General features: G+C 37.9%; 1 protein-coding gene and 1 pseudogene across 3 annotated transcripts in view; one reads left to right on the forward strand and one right to left on the reverse strand.

Moving 5' to 3' along the window:
- Nucleotides 1–19,934, forward strand: part of LOC103783577 (zinc finger protein 93-like) — a 200,027-nt pseudogene that overhangs the window by 131,615 nt on the left and 48,478 nt on the right.
- LOC100984763 (zinc finger protein 626) overlaps nucleotides 1–19,934 on the reverse strand; it is a 39,361-nt gene that overhangs the window by 6,505 nt on the left and 12,922 nt on the right. The window contains exons 2-4 of one of the 3 annotated variants that reach the window (XM_063600058.1): nucleotides 17,456–17,582; nucleotides 16,861–16,956; nucleotides 778–16,621 (exon numbers count right to left, since the gene is read on the reverse strand). The exons of 1 other annotated variant lie outside the window; for it this stretch is intronic. In XM_063600058.1, coding sequence (XP_063456128.1) covers nucleotides 16,569–16,621; nucleotides 16,861–16,956; nucleotides 17,456–17,582 — 276 coding nt within the window. In that variant the 3' untranslated portion in view covers nucleotides 778–16,568. Of the gene's footprint in view, nucleotides 1–777; nucleotides 16,622–16,860; nucleotides 16,957–17,455; nucleotides 17,583–19,934 lie in introns of those variants that run through there. One more of the 3 variants, XM_063600057.1, reaches the window with a different exon arrangement.

The following is a 19,934-nucleotide window of genomic DNA, read 5'->3' on the forward strand; positions in this document are numbered from 1 at the left end:
GGTGGTTTCTTTTGCTGTGCAGAAGCTCTTTAGTTTAATTAGATCCCATTTGTCAATTTTGGCTTTCGTTGCCATTGCTTTTGGTGTTTTAGACATGAAGCCCTTGCCCATACCTATGTCCTGAATGGTACTGCCTAGGTTTTCTTCTAGGGTTTTTATGGTTTTAGGTCTAACATTTAAGTCTTTAATCCATCTTGAATTAATTTTTGTATAAGGTGTAAGGAACGGATCCAGTTTCAGCTTTCTACATAGGGCTAGACAGTTTTCCCAGCACCATTTATTAAATAGGGAATCCTTTCCCCATTGCTTGTTTTTGTCAGGTTTGTCAAAGGTCAGATAGTTGTAGATAAGCGGCATTATTTCTGAGGGCTCTGTTCTGTTCCATTGGTCTATATCTCTGGTTTGGTACCAGTACCATGCTGTTTTGGTTACTGTAGCCTTGTAGTATAGTTTGAAGTCAGGTAGTGTGATGCCTCCAGCTTTGTTCTTTTGGCTTAGGATTGACTTGGGGATGCGGGCTCTTTTTTGGTTTCATATGAACTTTAAAGTAGTTTTTTCCAATTCTGTGAAGAAAGTCATCGGTAGCTTGATGGGGATGGCATTGAATCTATAAATTACCTTGGGCTGTATGGCTATTTTCACGATATGGATTCTTCCTATTCATGAGCATGGAATGTTCTTCCATTTGTTTGTATCCTCTTTTATTTCACTGAGCAGTGGTTTGTAGTTCTCCTTGACGAGGTCCTTCACATCCCTTGTAAGGTGGATTCCTAGGTATTTTATTCTCTTTGATGCAATTGTGAATGGGAGTTTACTCATGATTTGGCTCTCTGTCTGTTATTGGTGTATAAGAATGCTTGTGATTTTTGTACATTGATTTTGTGTCCTGAGACTTTGCTGAAGTTGCTTATCAGCTTGAGGAGATTTTGGGCTGAGACAATGGGGTTTTCTAGATATACAATCATGTCATCTGCAAACAGGGACAATTTGACTTCCTCTTTTCCTAATTGAATACACTTTATTTCCTTCTCCTGCCTGATTGCCCTGGCCAGAACTTCCAACACTATGTTGAATAGGAGTGGTGAGAGGGGGCATCCCTGTCTTGTGCCAGTTTTCAAAGGACATGCTTCCAGTTTTTGCCCGTTCAGTATGATATTGGCTGTGGGTTTGTCATAGATAGCTCTTATTATTTTGAGATAAGACCCATCAATACCTAATTTATTGAGTTTTTAGTATGAAGTGTTGTTGAATTTTGTGAAAGGCCTTTTCTGTATCTATTGAGATAATCATGTGTTTTTTGTCTTTGGTTCTGTTTATATGCTGGAGTACATTTATTGATTTGTGTAAGTCGAACCAGCCTTGCATCCCAGGGATGAAGCCCATTTGATCATGGTGGATAAGCTTTTTTATGTGCTGCTGGATTTGGTTTGCCAGTATTTTATTGAGAATTTTTGCATCAATGTTCATCAAGGATATTGGTCTAAAATTCTCTTTTTTGGTTGTGTCTCTGCCAGGCTTTGGTATCAGGATGATGCTGGCCTCATAAAATGAGTTAGGGAGGATTCCCTCTTTTTCTATTGGTTGGAATAGTTTCAGAAGGAATGGTACCAGCTCCTCTTTGTACCTCTGGTAGAATTCGGCTGTGAATCCATCTGGTCCTGAACTTTTTTTGATTGGTAAGCTATTGACTATTGCCTCAATTTCAGCTCCTGTTATTGGTCTATTCAGAGATTCAGCTTCTTCCTGGTTTAGTCTTGGGAGGATGTATGTGTCGAGGAATTTATCCATTTCTTCTAGATTTTCTAGTTTATTTGCATAGAGGTGTTTATAGTATTCTCTGATGGTAGTTTGTATTTCTGTGGGATCGGTGGTGATATCCCCTTTATCATTTTTTATTGTGTCTATTTGATTCTTCTCTCTTTTCTTCTTTATTAGTCTTGCTAGTGGTCCATCAATTTTGTTGATCTTTTCGAAAAACCAGCTTCTGGATTCATTGATTTTTTGAGGGTTTTTTTGTGTCTCTATTTCCTTCAGTTCTGCTCTGATCTTAGTGATTTCTTGCTTTCTGCTAGCTTTTGAATGTTTGCTCTTGCCTCTCTAGTTCTTTTAATTGTGGTGTTAGGGTGTCAATTTTAGATCTTTCCTGCTTTCTCTTGTGGGCATTTAGTGCTATAAATTTCCCTCTACACACTGCTTTGAATGTGTCCCAGAGATTCTGGTATGTTGTGTCTTTGTTCTTGTTGGTTTCAAAGAACATCTTTATTTCTGCCTTCATTTCATTATTTACCCAGTAGTCATTCAGGAGCAGGTTGTTCAGTTTCCATGTAGTTGAGTGGTTTTAAGTGAGTTTCTTAATCCTGAGTTCTAGTTTGACTGCACTGTGGTCTGAGAGACAGTTTGTTATAATTTCTGTTCTTTTATATTTGCTGAGGAGTGCTTTACTTCCAAGTATGTGGTCAATTTTGGAGTAGGTGTGGTGTGGTGCTGAAAAGAATGTATATTCTGTTGATTTGGGGTGGAGAGTTCTGTAGATGTCTATTAGGTCCACTTGGTGCAGAGCTGAGTTCAATTCCTGGGTATCCTTGTTAACTTTCTGTCTCGTTGATCTGTCTAACTTTCTGTCTAACGTTGACAGTGCAGTGTTAAAGTCTCCCATTATTATTGTGTGGGAGTTTAAGTCTCTTTGTAGGTCACTAAGAACTTGCTTTATGAATCTGGGTACTCCTGTATTGGGTGCATATATATTTAGGATAGTTAGCTCTTCTTGTTGAATTGATCCCTTTACCATTATGTAATGGCCTTCTTTGTCTCTTTTGATCTTTGTTGGTTTAAAGTCTGTTTTATCAGAGACTAGGATTGCAACCCCTGCCTTTTTTTTGTTTTCCATTTGCTTGGTAGATCTTCCTCCATCCCTTTATTTTGAGCCTATGTGTGTCCCTGCACGTGAGATGGGTTTCCTGAATACAGCACACTGATGGGTCTTGACTCTTTATCCAATTTGCCAGTCTGTGTCTTTTAATTGGAGCATTTAGCCCATTTCCATTTAAAGTTAATATTGTTATGTGTGAATTTGATCCTGTCATTATGTTAGCTGGTTATTTTGCTTGTTAGTTCATGCAGTTTCTTCCTAGTCTCGATGGTCTTTACATTTTGGCATGATTTTGCAGCGGCTGGTACCGGTTGTTCCTTTCCATGTTTAGTGCTTCCTTCAGGAGCTCTTTTAGGGCAGGCCTGGTGGTGACAAAATCTCTCAGCATTTGCTTGTCTGTATTTTATTTCTCCTTCACTTATGAAGTTTAGTTTGGCTGGATATGAAATTCCGGGTTGAAAATTCTTTTCTTTAAAAATGTTGAATATTGGCCCCCACTCTCTTCTGGCTTGTAGAGTTTCTGCCGAGAGATCAGCTGTTAGTCTGCTGGGCTTCCCTTTGTGGGTAACCCGAGCTTTCTCTCTGGCTGCTCTTAACATTTTTTCCTTCATTTCAACTTTGGTGAATCTGACAATTATGTGTCTTGGAGTTGCTCTTCTTGAGGAGTATCTTTGTGGCGTTCTCTGTATTTCCTGATTTGAATGTTGGTCTGCCTTGCTAGATTGGGGAAGTTCTCCTGGATAATATCCTGCAGAATGCTTTCCAACTTGGTTCCATTCTTCCCGTCACTTTTAGATACACCAATCAGATGTAGAGTTGGTCTTTTCACATAGTCCCATATTTCTTGGAGGCTTTGTTCGTTTCTTTTTATTCTTTTTTCTCTAAACTTCTCTTCTCACTTCATTTCATTCATTTCATTTCCCATCGCTGATACCCTTTCTTCCAGTTGATCGCATCGGCTATAGAGGCTTCTGCATTCGTCACATAGCTCTCATGCCTTGGTTTTCAGCTCCATCAGGTCCTTTAAAAACTTCTCTGCATTGGTTATTCTAGTTATCCATTCATCTAATTTTTTTTCAAAGCTTTTAACTTCTTTGCCATTAGTTCGAATTTCCTCCTGTAGCTTGGAGTAGTTTGATCGTCTGAAGCCTTCTCTCAACTCGTCAAAGTCATTCTCCGTCCAGCTTTGTTCTGTTCCCGGTGAGGAGCTGCGTTCCTTTGGAAGAGGAGAGGCGCTCAGATTTTTAGAGTTTCCAGTTTTTCTGCTCTGCTTTTTTCCCATCTTTGTGGTTTTATCTACCTTTGGTCTTTGATGATGGTGATGTACAGATGGGTTTTTGGTGTGGATGTCCTTTCTGTTTGTTAGTTTCCCTTCTAACAGACAGGACCCTCAGCTGCAGGTCTGTTGGAGTTTGCTAGAGGTCCACTCCAGACCCTGTTTGCCTGGGTATCAGCAGCGGTGGCTGCAGAACAGCGGATTTTGGTGAACCGCAGATGCTGCTGCCTGATCGTTCCTCTGGAAGTTTTGTCTCAGAGGAGTACCCCGCCGTGTCAGGTGTCAGTCCACCCCTACTGGGGGGTGCCTCCCAGTTAGGCTACTTGGAGGTCAGGGACCCACTTGAGAAGGCAGTCTGCCCATTCTCAGATCTCAAGCTGCGTGCTGGGAGAACCACTACTCTCTTCAAAGCTGTGAGAGAGGGACATTTAAGTCTGCAGAGGTTACTGCTGTCTTTTTGTTTGTCTGTGCCCTGCCCCCAGAGGTGGAGCCTACAGAGGCAGGCAGGCCTCCTTGAGCTGTGGTGGGCTCCACCCAGTTTGAGCTTCCTGGCTGCTTTGTTTACCTAATCAAACAACTAACTCGGCAATGGTGGGCGCCCCTCGCCTAGCCTCACTGCTGCCTTGCAGTTTGATCTCGGGCTGCTGTGCTAGCAATGAGTGAGACTCCATTGGCGTAGGACCCTCTGAGCCGGGTGAGGGATATAATATCCTGGTGTGCCGTTTTTTAAGCCCGTTGGAAAAGCGCAGTATTAGGGTGGGAGTGACCAAATTTTCCAGTTGCCATCTGTCACCCTTTTCTTTGACTAGGAAAGGGAATTCCCTGACCCCTTGCACTTCCTGGGTGAGGCGATGCCTTGCCCTGCTTCGGCTCGTGCACAGTGCGCTGCACCCACCATCCTGCGCCTACTGTCTGGCCCAGTGAGATGAACCCAGTACCCCAGTTGGAAATGCACAAATCACCCGTCTTCTGTATCACTCACGCTGGGAGCTGTTGACCAGAGCTGTTCCTATTCGGCCATCTTGGCTCCTCCCCCCTCATGTAAATATTATCAAAACAAGAGGAGAAGGGGTCAAGATAATGCTACACAAGCTACAAGTTAAGTTAAAAACTGTCATACTTTATAAAATGTATTTAAGTCAAAACTTCAAAAAGACAAAGAAGGACATTAGATTCATTCACTGGGAACCTATTACAAATTTGTATATACATGTGTGTATTTATGTGTGTGTGTCTCATATTGGGGTTTCAGCTATATAAAGCAAATACTAACAAAACTGAATAAACACAAAGAGAGCAATATAATTATAGTAGGATATTTCAATACTCCACTTTCTGTAATAAAACAAGAGAGAATATTAGTAAGGAAACAGAAGACTAGAAGGCAGTAAAAAACCAATTATTTCTAATGAAGGTATAGAGAACACTCCTCGACAACATCAGGATACACAGCCTTCTCAGTACCTCATACAACTTTCTTCTTTATAGACCACCTGTTAGGCCAAAAACAAAGCCTTAACACATTTTTTAAAACTGAAATTTTATAGATCACCTTCTATGACAAAAATGGAATTAGAGCATAAAACAATAATATAAATAATTGATAAATTTAAAAATATTTAGAAATGATACAACACAGTATTAAGCATGCACTTGTTGAAATAACTGGTTGGGTGCGGTGGCTCAGGCCTGTAATCCCAGCACTTTGGGAGGCCGAGGTGGGTGAATTTAACTCCATCTCAAAAACAAACAATCGAAAAAGGAGTAATATTGTGAAGATGTCTATACTGTTCAATTTAATCTACAGAATTAATGCACCATTTTTCAAATTTCTCATTGCACTTTTGAATAAAAACAGCAAATCCAAAAGTATATGGAATCTAAAGAGATAATAAAGTACACTCAATAATCTTCAAGGAATAATGTTGGAGGCATTACAATTTCTGATTTCTAAACACATCAAAAAGCTACAGAATTAAAACAATTTGGTATGAGTATAAAAGTAAAAAAGTAGAACAATAAAACAGAATGCAGCACATATGTTAGCTTTCATATAATTATTGCAGCATTGTTACTGAAAGCCAATAGGTTAAAACAATACAAATTTCTGTCATCAAATCATTCAGTAGGTAGAAAAATACTGGAATCTCATTCAGTTTTCAAATAGCAGAAAATAGTCTAACTATTAAGATAAATATTGATGACATTATGCAAAATAAAATAAGCCAGCCAGAAAAAGACAGAGATTATATGAGATATGTAAAGCAGTTATACTCCTAGAAACAGAAAACAGAGTGGTGTTTGAAAAGTGCCAAGAAATTGGACGAATTGGTAGTTGTTTAATGTGTAGTGAGATTTAGCTTTGCAAGATAAAAACATTCTAGTGATGTTGCATAACAATGTCAATATAATTAATATGACCAAACTGAATATTTAGAAATATATACTTGTCACTCTAACTCTCAGGCAAAACTGCAGTGGCATTATCTCAGCTCACTGCAACCTCCGCCTCCTGGGTTTAAGTGATTCCCCTGCCTCAGCCTTCTCAGTAGCTGGAATTACAGGTGAGCGCCACCACGCCTGGCTAATTTTTTGTATTTTAGTAGAGACAGGGTTTCACCATGTTGGCCAGGATGGTCTCAATCTTCTGACACCGTGATCCACCCACCTCGGCCTTTGAAAGTGACGGGATTACAGGCATAAGCCACCACGCCCAGCCTAGAAAATTTTATTGTTAATTTTGTTATATGTTTTTGACACATAACACATAAGTAAAAATAAACAATAATACCTAAAAGAGATATAGAGTAATTATTGTTTTTAAATTATCTTCAAATCCAAAAATGTTTCTCTGGCACAAAATTAATATAGATTCAAAAATAAATAGATGCCGAAATTGGGAGAGATTTTATGACTACTCACCTAGACAGGATTAAAAAAACTGTTACAGGCCAGGCGAAGTGGCTCATGCCTGTAATCCCAGCACTTTGGGAGGCCGAGGCAGGCAGACCACCTGAGGTCAGGAGTTTGAGACCAACCTGACCAAAATGGTGAAACCCTGTCTCTACTAAAAGTACAAAATTAGCCGGGTGTGGTGGCACATTCCTGTAATCCCAGCTACTCAGGAGGCTGAGGTAGGAGAATGGCATGAACCTAGAAGTTGGAAGTTTCAGTGAGCTGAGATCCCACCATTGTACTGCAGCCTGCATAACAAGAGTGAAATTCCCTCTCAAAAAAACCAAAACCAAAACCAAAACCAAAAACCTGTTACACCATACCTACAAAACAAATATACAAGTGACACAAAGCTACAGGGATAATATTTATACAGGCAAAGAAACACAGAAACAATTATATTGGCAATAGATACACGGCTTTTTCATATTTAATTTTGCTCTTCACTGTCTTAAATTGTACAGTTAAATATTGTTACATACAATTATAAACTAAAAAATATATTGTTATATACAATTATAATATAAACTAAAAAATCAACACATAATTAAATGATGTGATGTGACATTCCCAAAAATACATAACACAAAATATTAAATTACAAAAAAATTAAAACATGGGATGTAAAACAAGTAGATCAATGTATTCATGAAAGGACTCTTAAAATATAAGGTAAAGTAATACAGAGGTTACTTGAAGATTTAAAAAAAAAAAGCTGAGAACTTCCCAAATTTTGATGTAACAACAACAAAAACTTCTAACCAGTAATACTCGATTCAAAATTATTTTACTTCAAAAAGAATATAAAAATAAAGACTTTCCAAAATAAAAGTTGAGACTGTTCATCACCATTGGCACAGTCCTACAAGATATAATATACAGGGTTGTGCTCCCTGGCTCACGCCTGTAATCCCAACACTTTGGGAGGCCAAGGTGGGTGGACTGTCTGAGGTCAGGAGTCCAAGACCAGCCTGAATAACATGGTGAAACACCGTTTGTACTAAAAGTGCAAAAATTATTTGGGCATGGTGGCGCATTCCTGTTGTCCCAGCTACTGAGGAGGACAAGGCAGGAGAATTTCTTGAATCAAGGAGGTGGAGATTGTAACGAGCCAAAATCATGCCCCAGTACTCCAGCCTGTGACAGAGAAAGACTCCATCTCAAAAAAACAACAAAAAAAGGCCCAGTGCAATGGTGCCCACCACACTCCATCCTGGGCCATAGAGTGAGACTCAATCTCAAAAAACAAAACAAAACAAAACAAAAAACAAAATCGAAATGATTATTCATAAAACCTTTAAAGTTCTTTTATAGAATATAAAAAACAATATGTAAATGTGCATAAATCGGCTGGGCGCAGTGGCTCATGCCTGTAAGCCCAGTGCTTTGGAAGGCCAAGGGGGGAATCACAAGGCCAGGACTTCAAGACCAGCCTGGCCAACATGGTGAAACCCTGTCTCTACTAAAAATACAAAAATTAGCCGGGCATAGTGGTGCACACCTGTAATCCCGGCTACACGGGAGGCTGAGGCAGGAGAATCACTTGTACCTGGGAGATGGAGGCTGCAGTGAGCCAAGATTGTGCCATTGCATTCCTGCCTGGACAACAGAGTGACACTCTGTCTCAAAAAAAAAAAAAATTCTGCCTAAATTTGTTAATATACCATATAAAATAATTTTAATATCAATAAAAAACTGGAAAATGTAGAGACATAGTTTTTGTATTAAATTGAAGTTGTTATAAAATTAAAACATATTGTTTTAACTTTAAGATGTATGTAATCTCCAGCTTTCAAGATGATTACAAAGATAATATTTATAGAAAGTATGCAAAAGAAAATAAAAAATAATGCATGCCAGTACAAAATAAAATAAAAATTAAGAAAGTAAAACAGGAAATGAGAAAAATAAAACTACTAGAAACACACAAAATAATAACATAACTGGAAATAACAACTTCATTTCTTTAAGCAATCATTTTAAATATAAATTAATTAAACTACTTAATAAAATAAAATGTAATCTTAGGACTTTGGAAGGCCAACGTAGGCTGATCACTTGATCCCAGGAGTTCAAGACCAGCCTGGGCAACATGGCAAAACTCTGTCTCTACAAAAAATACAAAAAAGCTATTTGGGTGTGATGGCACATACTAGTAACCCAGCTACTTGAGAGGCTAAAATGAGAGGATAATCTGAGTTTGGGAGGTCTGGATAGCAGTGAGACACGCAAATCAGCCTGGTTGACAGAGTGAGGCCCTATTTCAAAAATAAATGAGGCCAGGCGTGGTGGCTCATGCCTGTAATCCCAGCACTTTGGGAGGCCGAAATGGGCAGATCATCTGAAGTCAGGAGTTCAAGACCAGCCTGGCCAACACGGTGAAACCCTGTCTCTACTAAAAATATAAAAAAATTAGCTGGGCATGGTGGCGGGCGCCTGTAATCTCAGCTACTCTGGAGGCTGAGGCAGGAGAATTGCTTAAACCCAGGAGATGGAGGCTGCAGTGAACTGAGATTGCACCATTGCACTGCAGCCTGGGCAACAAGAGCAAAACTGCATGTCTAAATAAATAAATAAATAAATAAAATTATATAGAGAAAAAGAAATAGAAAGCCTGAGTGGTTTTTTTAAAAAAGCAATCAGTATGCTGCCTATAAGAGACTCATTTTAGCATTCAGTCAAATAGGCTGAAGTAACAGAATGGAAAAACGTATATTCCATGAAAATAGTAACCACAATTGAGTGGGGTAGTCATAATTAGACATAACATGCTTTAAGTCATGTACTACTATGAGACAAAGACTGATATTATATTATGACAAAGTGAGTTGATGTAGCAGAAATCTATAACTATAATATTTATCTTTCTATATGTATATGTATATATAACATCAGGGCTCCAAAATACATAAAGCAAATATTGACAAAATGAAGGAAGACACACATAGCAACATAATCATTGTAGACATCAAGACCCCATTTGCAGTAAATGGAAAATTCAGAAAAAAAATAAGAAACAGGAAACTTAGAAAACATTATAGACTATGTTAATTATTTTGCAAATAGAGGAATAATTGAGAGTACGTTATTTATAACGAAAGGGGTATATTTGGCTCACAGTTTGGCAGACTGTATAAGAAGTGTGTGTCAACATCTGCTTCTGGGGAAGATCTCAGGAAACTTACAATCATGGTGAAAAATAAAGAGTAACTGGATGTATTATACGGTAAGAGACAGAGCAAGTGTGAGGTGAAGGAGCCAGGTTCTTTTAAGGAACCTACTCTCATTTGAATCAATAGAGCGTAAACTTTTTGGTTACCAAGAAAATGTACCAGCCATTCATGAGAAATTTGCCCCTGTGACCCAAACATGTCCCACCAGGTCCTACATCCAACATTAAGGATTTATACTGCAGCATGAGGTTTGGAGAACATGGATATCCAAACCATATTATAGACCAACTAGGCTTCACAGATGCATACAAAACTTTCCAGTCAAAACCAAGATAATACAAAATATTCTTATTTGCATCTGGTGTATTCTGTTAGGACACATACCAAGTTTTATTAAATTCAAAAATACTGATTGGGTGAAATGGCTGTTGTCTACAATCCTAACACTTTGGGAGATCAAGGTAAGAGGATCCATTGGTGCCAAAAGTTTAAGACCAGCCTGGGCAACGTAGTCAGATCCGAACACTACAAACAAACCAACCATTAAACAGACATCTAGTGCATATCTGTAGTCCTAGCTACTCAGAAAACTGAGGTAAAAGGATCACTTGAGCCCAGGAGGCTGAGGCTACAGAGAGCCAAAATTATGCCACTGCACTTCACACGAGGTGACGGTAAAATCTTGCCTCAAAACAACAAAAACAATCATTTAAAAAAGACTAAAATTACACACTGTGTGTTTTCTAACAAAAACTGAATGAAACTAGGAATTAAAAGCAAAAGTCAAACTGGCAAATTCAAAACTGTGTATATGAAACACACTCTTCAACATATTCTTGCTCAGGGGTCAAAAAATTTCATTTTTCACAAAATGTCAATAAAATCTAGAGTTAAAAGCTACAGAACATAAACAATGTGATACTGACACAAAGATAAACAGATGAAAGAACAGAATGGAGAGCTCAGAAATGAACCCTTCTGTATATGATGAAATGATCTTCCACAAAGTTGCCATGAGTAAAAAATGGAGAAAAATAATCTCTTCAAAAAATGATGTTGAAAAGTGAATATCAACACCGATAAAATAAAGTTGGATTATTTCCTTGAATGTTACAAAAATATATTTTTAATAAAATATTTAGACATAAAATAACTAACAAATCTTTTAGAAAAAAATACGGGAAAAAGACATGACACTGGTCTTGGCACAATTTTCTTAGATACAAAATTAAATGCCTGAGCAACAAATGAAACAGAAAAGTTTACACTAGACTTCAAAATTTCTGCATATTAGAAACAATTCAAGAGTAACAACATCCCTTAGAAAATGGGTAAAACATTTGCATATTACATGTGACAGAAATTAATATTCAAAATATATAAACAACCCTTAAAACTAAACAATGAAGTTGAATAACTTAATTTAGAAATGGACAAATGAAATTTTTATTAGAAAAGTACACAAATGAGAAAAAGCATTTGAAAGGACACAAAAAATTACTAGTTTATAGAGAAATGAAAAAAAAAAAACATGATGACAAACAAAATCACCTCACACACATTAGAATGGCCACTATAAATTTTTTTAAAAACACCAAATCTGTTGATGATGCAATAAAAATGAAACCTAAGTTGAATGTTGGTGGATAACAAAGGTGCAGTCATTATTTTAAAAAGTTATAAATGTTTCTCATTTATAAATCTATATCCAAAATACGTAAAAAAAGCCAGGCACAGTGGCTCAAGCCCGTAATCCTAGCAATTTGGGAGGCCAAGGTAGGGGCAGATCACCTGAGGCCAGGAGTTTGAGACCAGGCTGTCCCTGTCTCTACTAAAAATACAAAAAACTAGCTGGGCATTGTTGTGGGCGCCTAAAATCCCAGTTACTTGGGAGGATGAAGCAGGAGAATCGCTTGAACCCAGAAGACAGAGATTGCAGTTAGACGAGATCACACCACTGCACTCTAGCGTGGGTGACAGAGTGAGACTCCATCTCAAAAAAAAAAAAAAAAAAGCAACACAGGACCTGGAAGACATATTTGAAAATCTATCTTTATTATACCAGTATTCAAAAAAGCCAAAAGGCTGAAGCAACCCAGATGTCTCTTGATTTAAAAATACATCAAAAAAATAACATATACATAAAATGGAATATTATTCCACCTTAAATAAAACAATCTTGTCACATTTTAAGATAAACATTGAGAATATTATGTCACTTGAATAATCCAGTAACAAAATTATGGATACTGTACAATTCCACTTATATGAGATACCTTAAGTAGTCAAAATCATAAAAATAGAAAGTGGAAATTTTGTCTGTCAAGGGCTGGAGAGAGGGTAAAATTAGCAGTTGTTATTTCATGGGTATTGAGCTTTAGTTTTGCAAGATGTAAAATTTCTAGGAGTCTTTTGCATAACAATGTGAATATACTTAACATGCCTGAAATGAACAGCTTGTTTATTTTGAGACAGGGTCTCACTCTGTCACCCAAGCTGGAGTGTAGTGGCACAATTTTGACTCCAGCTCAATCTCCCATGTAGCTGGGACCACAGCTGCACACCACGATGCCTGACTCTTATTAATTTTTTTTTTATAGAAAGGGGTCTCCATATGTTCCCCAGGCTGGTCTCAAACTTCTGGGCTCCAGGAATCCTCCTGTCTTGGCCTCCCAAAATCCTGGGATTACAGAAGAGAGCCACAACCATGCCTGGCCCTGAAATGTACACTTCAATAAATTTAAGATGGTAAATGTTATGTTACGTGTTTTTAAAACAATGTTTAAAAAAAAAAAGCTGAAAAAAATCCAGAATTATTAATCTTTTTGAAAATTACCTTCAAATCACAAAACTGTTTCTCTCACAAAAGGAAATATATATTCATCATTAAACCCATGTTGAAAATAAGACTATCTTCATGACTACTCACTTAGACAAGATAAAACTACCATCGAAAATCAGCTAAGAATATAAGATAAGCCATAACTAAAACTGGGGTCATATTTATAGATAAACACACACACACATATGTAATCTGATTGTGATAGACACGTGCAATTTATCTCTTAAGCCTCAAATGGACTTAAAGTGTACAAACAGAATTTCAAATTCTCTAAAATTATAATACATAAGTAAAACCAATAGGCACAATAAACTGATGTTAAGAAACCTACACTGAGACCAGGCGCAGTGGCTCATGACTATAATTGCAGCACTTTGGAAGGCCAAGGTGGGCAGATCACAAGGTCAGAAGTTTGAGATTAGCCTGAACAATATGGTGAAACACCATCTCGAATAATAATGCAAGAATTGGCCGGGGGTGGTGGCGTGCCTGTAGTCCCAGCTATTCGGGAGGCTGAGGCAGAAGAATGGCTTGAACTTGGAAGGCGGAGGTTGCAGTGAGCTGAGATCGCGCCAGTGCACTTTAGCCTGAGCAACAGGGCGAAACTTCCTCTCAAAACAACAACAGCAGCAGCAGCAACAACAAACAACAACAAACAAAAAAACTACACTGAAGAAACATGCTAATACAGAACTTCAAACAATAAGACAAATGTTTACTCATAAAATCTGGTGTAACACATGGAAGTATCATTACGAAAATTTGTCAGGCCAGGCGCGGTGGCTCATGCCTGTAGTCTCGCACTTTGGGAGGCTGAGGCGGGCGGATCACCTGAGGTCAGGTCAACCAGTCTGTCAACATGATGAAACCCGATCTCTACTAAAAATACAAAAATTACCAGGCATAGTGGCACATGCCTGTAATCCCAGCTACTTGGGAGGCTGAGGCATGAGAACTGCTTGAACCCGGAAGGTGAAGGTTGCAGTGAGCCAAGATCACACCACTTGCACTCCAGTCTGGATGAGAGAGGGTAACTCCTTCTCAAAAAAAAAAAAATTTGTTGAAGTAACTGCAATCTTTAACTAGTATTATGTACTCATCATATACAGGTATTTTGAATCATTGGCATGCACTGTGTAGCAGTAAAATTTTGAGAATATGCAGTATAATTATAAATAGATTCTAATCAGAAACTTTTAATAAATTAGCATTTAAAAGAAACTGGAGTTTCTTTTTATGTTTTAAATATATGCTATTCTTACACAAAACGAAACTGCTGTATTCTAACTTTAGAAGCAAAGAATAGCCTTACATTGTTAAACACAGAAAAAAATATGTATATATTTTGGAGAATAGGGTTAGACCCTCTGATATGTAAAACAAATATTAGGAAATAAATTCTTATTATTTATATACAGGGTGAAGAAAGTAGATGAAAATTCCATAATTTTATAACTACTTATAACTAGTAACTATTTATGTTTATAGTTAGTAACTATAACTATTTAGTAACTATTTTCATAAATATGGAGTGCTTACTAATTATCTAATTTACTTTCAGCATACCATGCAAATTCTAGCATATTATCCTAAATAACTGAATCTAAAATTACAAATTTGAAATAGAATATAGAAAGAAACAAGGTATAAGGAGAGTGACATCAGCAAGATGAAAATAATAAAAGTGCTCTATTTTCATATCCCCTTATAGCAAAAAAAGTCAGCCATCCCTGACCAAAAATGACTTTATGAGACAACCAGGCATTATGGTTCACACCTGTAACGACAGCTACATGGTACATTACTGTTGGAGAGAAATGCTTCAGGCCAGGATTTTGAGACCAGCCTTGGTTATGTAGCAAGAAGTCATCTCCAAAATAAGTGCCTCTAAGAGAGATTTGAGATCCAGGGATGCAGTTGTGAAATCCTATTAAAGCTTAAGTTTGAGACGTGTTCTATTCAGAAGGCAGGCCCTCATTCAGGTGGGAAATTACAGGACCCCTGTTCTTGGCTACAGACCAGGATACGGTTCACCCAACTTGGTCCCACTGAGAATTCTGAACTTACTCTGTAGCCACCACAAACTCCTCCCAAGCCAGAGTCTGGCAGAGGTCCTGCTATTCCAGAGACCTGGAGGAAGGCATCTATTTACAGCCATGTAGGCAGGCCTGCATACCTTGGCCTTTACCATGGTCCCTGAAACAGTTCACTGACTCAGTTTCAGTTACACGAGCCACAGTTCATGGTCAGTTCTGCCTATATAGAAACCCACACAGTTACCTGAGGAAATCTCTCTGGTACTCACTGAAAGCCACACTCATCCACATCCTGATTTAAGGCCCAGCATATGCAGACCTGACTGCAAAAACATGCCCTAGTGTCTGCCCTACAGAGCAAAGTCCTAAAGGATATGCAGTCTGTCCAAAAATAAAATGGAAATTACAACTACCCAAGCCCCTGTAACAAGCCAACTGAAGATGAAACCTAGTGGAGACCCAGCAGCCTTGTGACCAAGCTACAAACCCTCTTCACTACAAATTCAGAGGGCATCTCATCACCCTAAGGGCCCAATAAAAGAAAATCTTTACAATCTAAAATCAGTTTATGAAAACTTGAAGAGGTGTCTGCTCCATCAAATTCAAACACCAATACAAAACTATATTGTGCCCATTTTCAATGCTTCTATTTTAATGTAGCACTGGAAGTATGGGCAGAAGAATTAGTCAAAGAAATAAATAAATCCATTGAAATTAAAAAATAAGTAATCTTATATTTAAAAAACCATAAACAGTACATTAAAACCTCTCTAAACTAATAAATACACTCAGTAAATTAGCAAAATATAAAATTAACATACAAGTATATCTATGGTTTCATACACTTAAACTATCTGACAAAATAGAGGAAGAAAATTTTATTGACTATACCTTAAATAATAAATTTCTGAGGAAAATATTAACCAAGGAGGTAAAAAATCTTTACAATAAAAAAAGGAAAAATTAGAAAAGATACAAATAAATTTTAAAATATTTTGTCTATGAATTGAAAAAATGAATATTAATTGAAGTGCCATATTATCCAAAGTAATCTATAGATTCAATAAACTTCCTATTAAAATTGCAGTGGTACTATTTTCACAATAATGGAAAATACAATTCAAAAATTTACATGAAACTAAAATAAACTTTGAATAGCCAAAGCAATCATGAGGAAAATAACAAAGAGGAAGGATGTCATAATTTCAAACTATATATTTCAAGCCTAGATAGTAATAAAAACAGAATGGACTGTGCAGAAAAATGAACAAAAAAAAATTCAACAGAAACTATTACTCTCAGACATTTCAGATCTGATGCAAAAAGAGAACTTTGAGAGTAATTTTAGTTTCTCAAAATCATGCAGACATTTGTGCGTCCCCAAAATTATGGAAAAGCAGCCAGATTGTGCAGTCTCTTATATGTCATGAAGAGGACTTTGGCTCTCACTGTGAACTTGAAGGAAGCTCACTGAAAGAAAAGGAAAATTCTTAGAGAATTTAAAAGCATAAGACAGAAGATGCCCCTTTGTAAGCAAAATTAAAAAAGAAAAAACCAACCAACCAAACAAACAAACAAAAAATAGCTGCCCAAGAACTATTTCCTTTGGAACACAGCTCCCCAAATCACACTTTAAGGACTGGCTTTCTCTTTGACCTTGGGACCCCTTATCTGTGTCATCTGTTGTATTCATTTTCACTCGCACCTACCTGAGGGTTTGGCTATCATCTCATTTCTCTTCATAGTCAAAGGTTTTCTTCCTTGCTCCAGACAGGTGATCAGGTCTGGCTTAGAAACAGTAATACCTGTTTTATTAAAAATAAATAACATAAATCTTGCTTATGTTCTCCAATTACAAGCTAGTAATGTGCTCAGCACAGAGGATGTGATAAAATATTCTAGTAAATTAATACAAAAATACTAAGTTGTAACAGAAATTTCTAAATAATTAGAAAATACTTTCAATTTGTAGGTTTCTTAATTTTACTACCTGGTACTACTGAATCAAAAATTGGGGGTGGCAATTAGATTTTCAGGTGGAGCAACAATATTTTATGCCACTAAATTTCTGGAATTACCACTAATTTAGAGTGAAAAATACAGCTCAACTCAGGAACGTGGAAAGTTTGGATTAAGATAAAACATGTTGAAGAAATTCTTTTCTAAACGAACAAATTCTGAAGATTTTCTGGAAAATGGGGATCTGAAACTCTTTTATGCAAAGAATAAATTACTAAAAAACATTCTACAAAAAATAAATAAATAAAATCTATAGGGTATATTATGTACTCAAGTTATCCTCACCAAGGAAGATCAGGTTTCTGTAGTTCTCTAACATCACATCCTTATATAAATTCCGCTGTGCAGTGTCCAGGCAATGCCACTCCTCCAGAGAGAATTCTATGGCCACATCTCTAAACTGCAATGGTCCCTGAAAAACACACACACACACACACACATTTTTACCAAGTGGCCATGGGCGGAATTTTTAATTTGATTTAAGGTGAAATAAGAGAGTAAAGAGAACTGGTTCTGACTTATAGGACTGACTAAAATTATCCAATAAAATGATTTCAAAACAGAAATATTCTCTAATGTATTCTCTAACTCTGAGAAGAAAGAGCAGCATAAGATCCACAACATCAATTCATGTATGTTTCTAGATAATAAAGTATAAAATTAAGGGCAAGAACAGGAACATGTAAATTTTTCAGTGCTATAGTTACATTATACAGAATGAGTTGTGAATATTTTTCAGATGGAAAAGACATGTTTAGTTAGAAGGCATCTCTAAAGTTTTAATATGTACAATAAGCTGAAGACATCGTTATGCAGGTTTTTTTTCCCCCAGAAGATCTGGAATAAAGTCTGATTTATTTATTTATTTAGAGATGGAGTTTCGCTCTTGTTGCCCAAGGTGGAGTGAAATAGTGCCATCTCAGCTCACCGCCACCTCCGCCTCCCGGGTTCAAGCAATTCTCCTGCCTCTGCCTCCTGAGTAGCTGGGATTACAGACATGCATCACCACACCCGGTAATTTTTTTCGTAGTTTTAGTAGAGATGGTGTTTATGTTGGTCAGGCTGGTCTTGAACTCCCTACCTCAGGTGACCTGCCCACTTTGGCCTCCTAAAGTGTTGGGATTACAGGTGGAGAAACCATGCCTGGCCAATTTGGTGAATTTCTAATAAGCTCACCAGTAATGCCAATGTCTTTGGCCCAAGAAGGATATTTTGTCAAACATTTAGTAAGTGGAAGAGCCTGTGTTTTTCCCACTTTTTCTAGTCTGTAAACAAACATAACAGCCCTCATTTACCAAAGAAACATGTGTAGAAAAAAAAATAAGGACAGTTGCCAGATTAAATATGATGGTTTATGCACATCAGCTGCATAAAGATACGTAATAATAAAGAGGAAAAATAATTAACTCTATAGTGAAAAAAATATGTCCCAGAGATCTTTAACCAATTAATTAATGGTTAATGCATCAACTGTTAACTGCACGAGGACAATGGTTTTCTTTTTTTTTTTTTTGAGACGGAGTCTTGCTCTGTCGCCCAGGCTGGAGTGCAGTGGCGCAGTCTCGGCTCACAGCAAGCTCCACCTCCCAGGTTCACGCCATTCTCCTGCCTCAGCCTCCCGAGTAGCTGGGACTACAGGCGCCCGCCACCATGCCTGGCTAATTTTTTTGTATTTTTAGTAGAGACAGGGTTTCACCGTGTTAGCCGGGATGGTCTCGATCTCCTGACCTCGTGATCCACCCACCTCGGCCTCCCAAAGTGCTGGGATTACAGGTGTGAGCCACTGCGCCCGGCCTAGGACAAATTTTTATGATGTGCTAATGCACACAGAAGAACACAGCATCACTGTTGTAATATTCCTCCCAAAAAAAGTAAATTATAGTCTGAATGTAACCATAAACATCAGTTTTAGGCCAGGCATGGTGGCTCATGCCTGTGATAGCAATTTGGGAGGCTGCGGCGGGAGGATCACAAGGTCAGGAGTTCGAGACCAGCATGACTAACATGGTATAACCCCATCTCTATTAAAAATACAAAAATTAACCGGGTGTTGTGGCAAGCACCTGCAATCCTGGCTACTCAGCATGCTAAGGCAGAATTGCTTGAACCTGGGAGGTGAAGGTTGTGGTGAGCCGAGATCATGCCACTGCACTCCAGCCTCAGTGACAAAGCCAGACTCCGTGTCAAGAAAAAATAAAAAAGAATCATCAGTTGTATACAAACTTTAAAATACAGACAACTCTATGCTCAGTAACTTTTAGTAGTAATTTTAAGTAGGCTTCATTTAGCATCCTAAAGAGCAGGTATCTCCTAATAATTTTTTTCAGAACTTTCTGGGTAATAAATGCCATCCCATTTAAATAAGCATTTTCTTCTTCTTTTTTTTTTTTCTGAGATGGAGTCTGGCTCTGTTGCCCAGGCTGGAGTGCAGTGGCGCAATCTCCGCTCACTGCAAGCTCCGCCTCCCAGGTTCACGCCATTCTCCTGCGTCAGCCTACCAAGTAGCTGGGACTACAGGCGCCTGCCACCAAGCCCAGCTAATTTTTTGTATTTTAGTAGAGACAGAGTTTCGCCATGTTGACCAGGATGGTCTCGATCTCCTGCATGATCCACCTGCCTCAGCCTCCCAAAGTGCTGGGATTATAGGTGTGAGCCACGGCACCTGGCCTAAATCAGCATTTTCTTAATCCTCTTCTGCATAGAGCTAACGGAACACACAGCTGGAGCCTCAACATTACATGTTCTCCATCTTTACTAAGGACCA

The sequence above is a fragment of the Pan paniscus genome, chromosome 20 (genome assembly GCF_029289425.2).
Source record: "Pan paniscus chromosome 20, NHGRI_mPanPan1-v2.0_pri, whole genome shotgun sequence".
Taxonomy (NCBI): domain Eukaryota; kingdom Metazoa; phylum Chordata; class Mammalia; order Primates; family Hominidae; genus Pan; species Pan paniscus.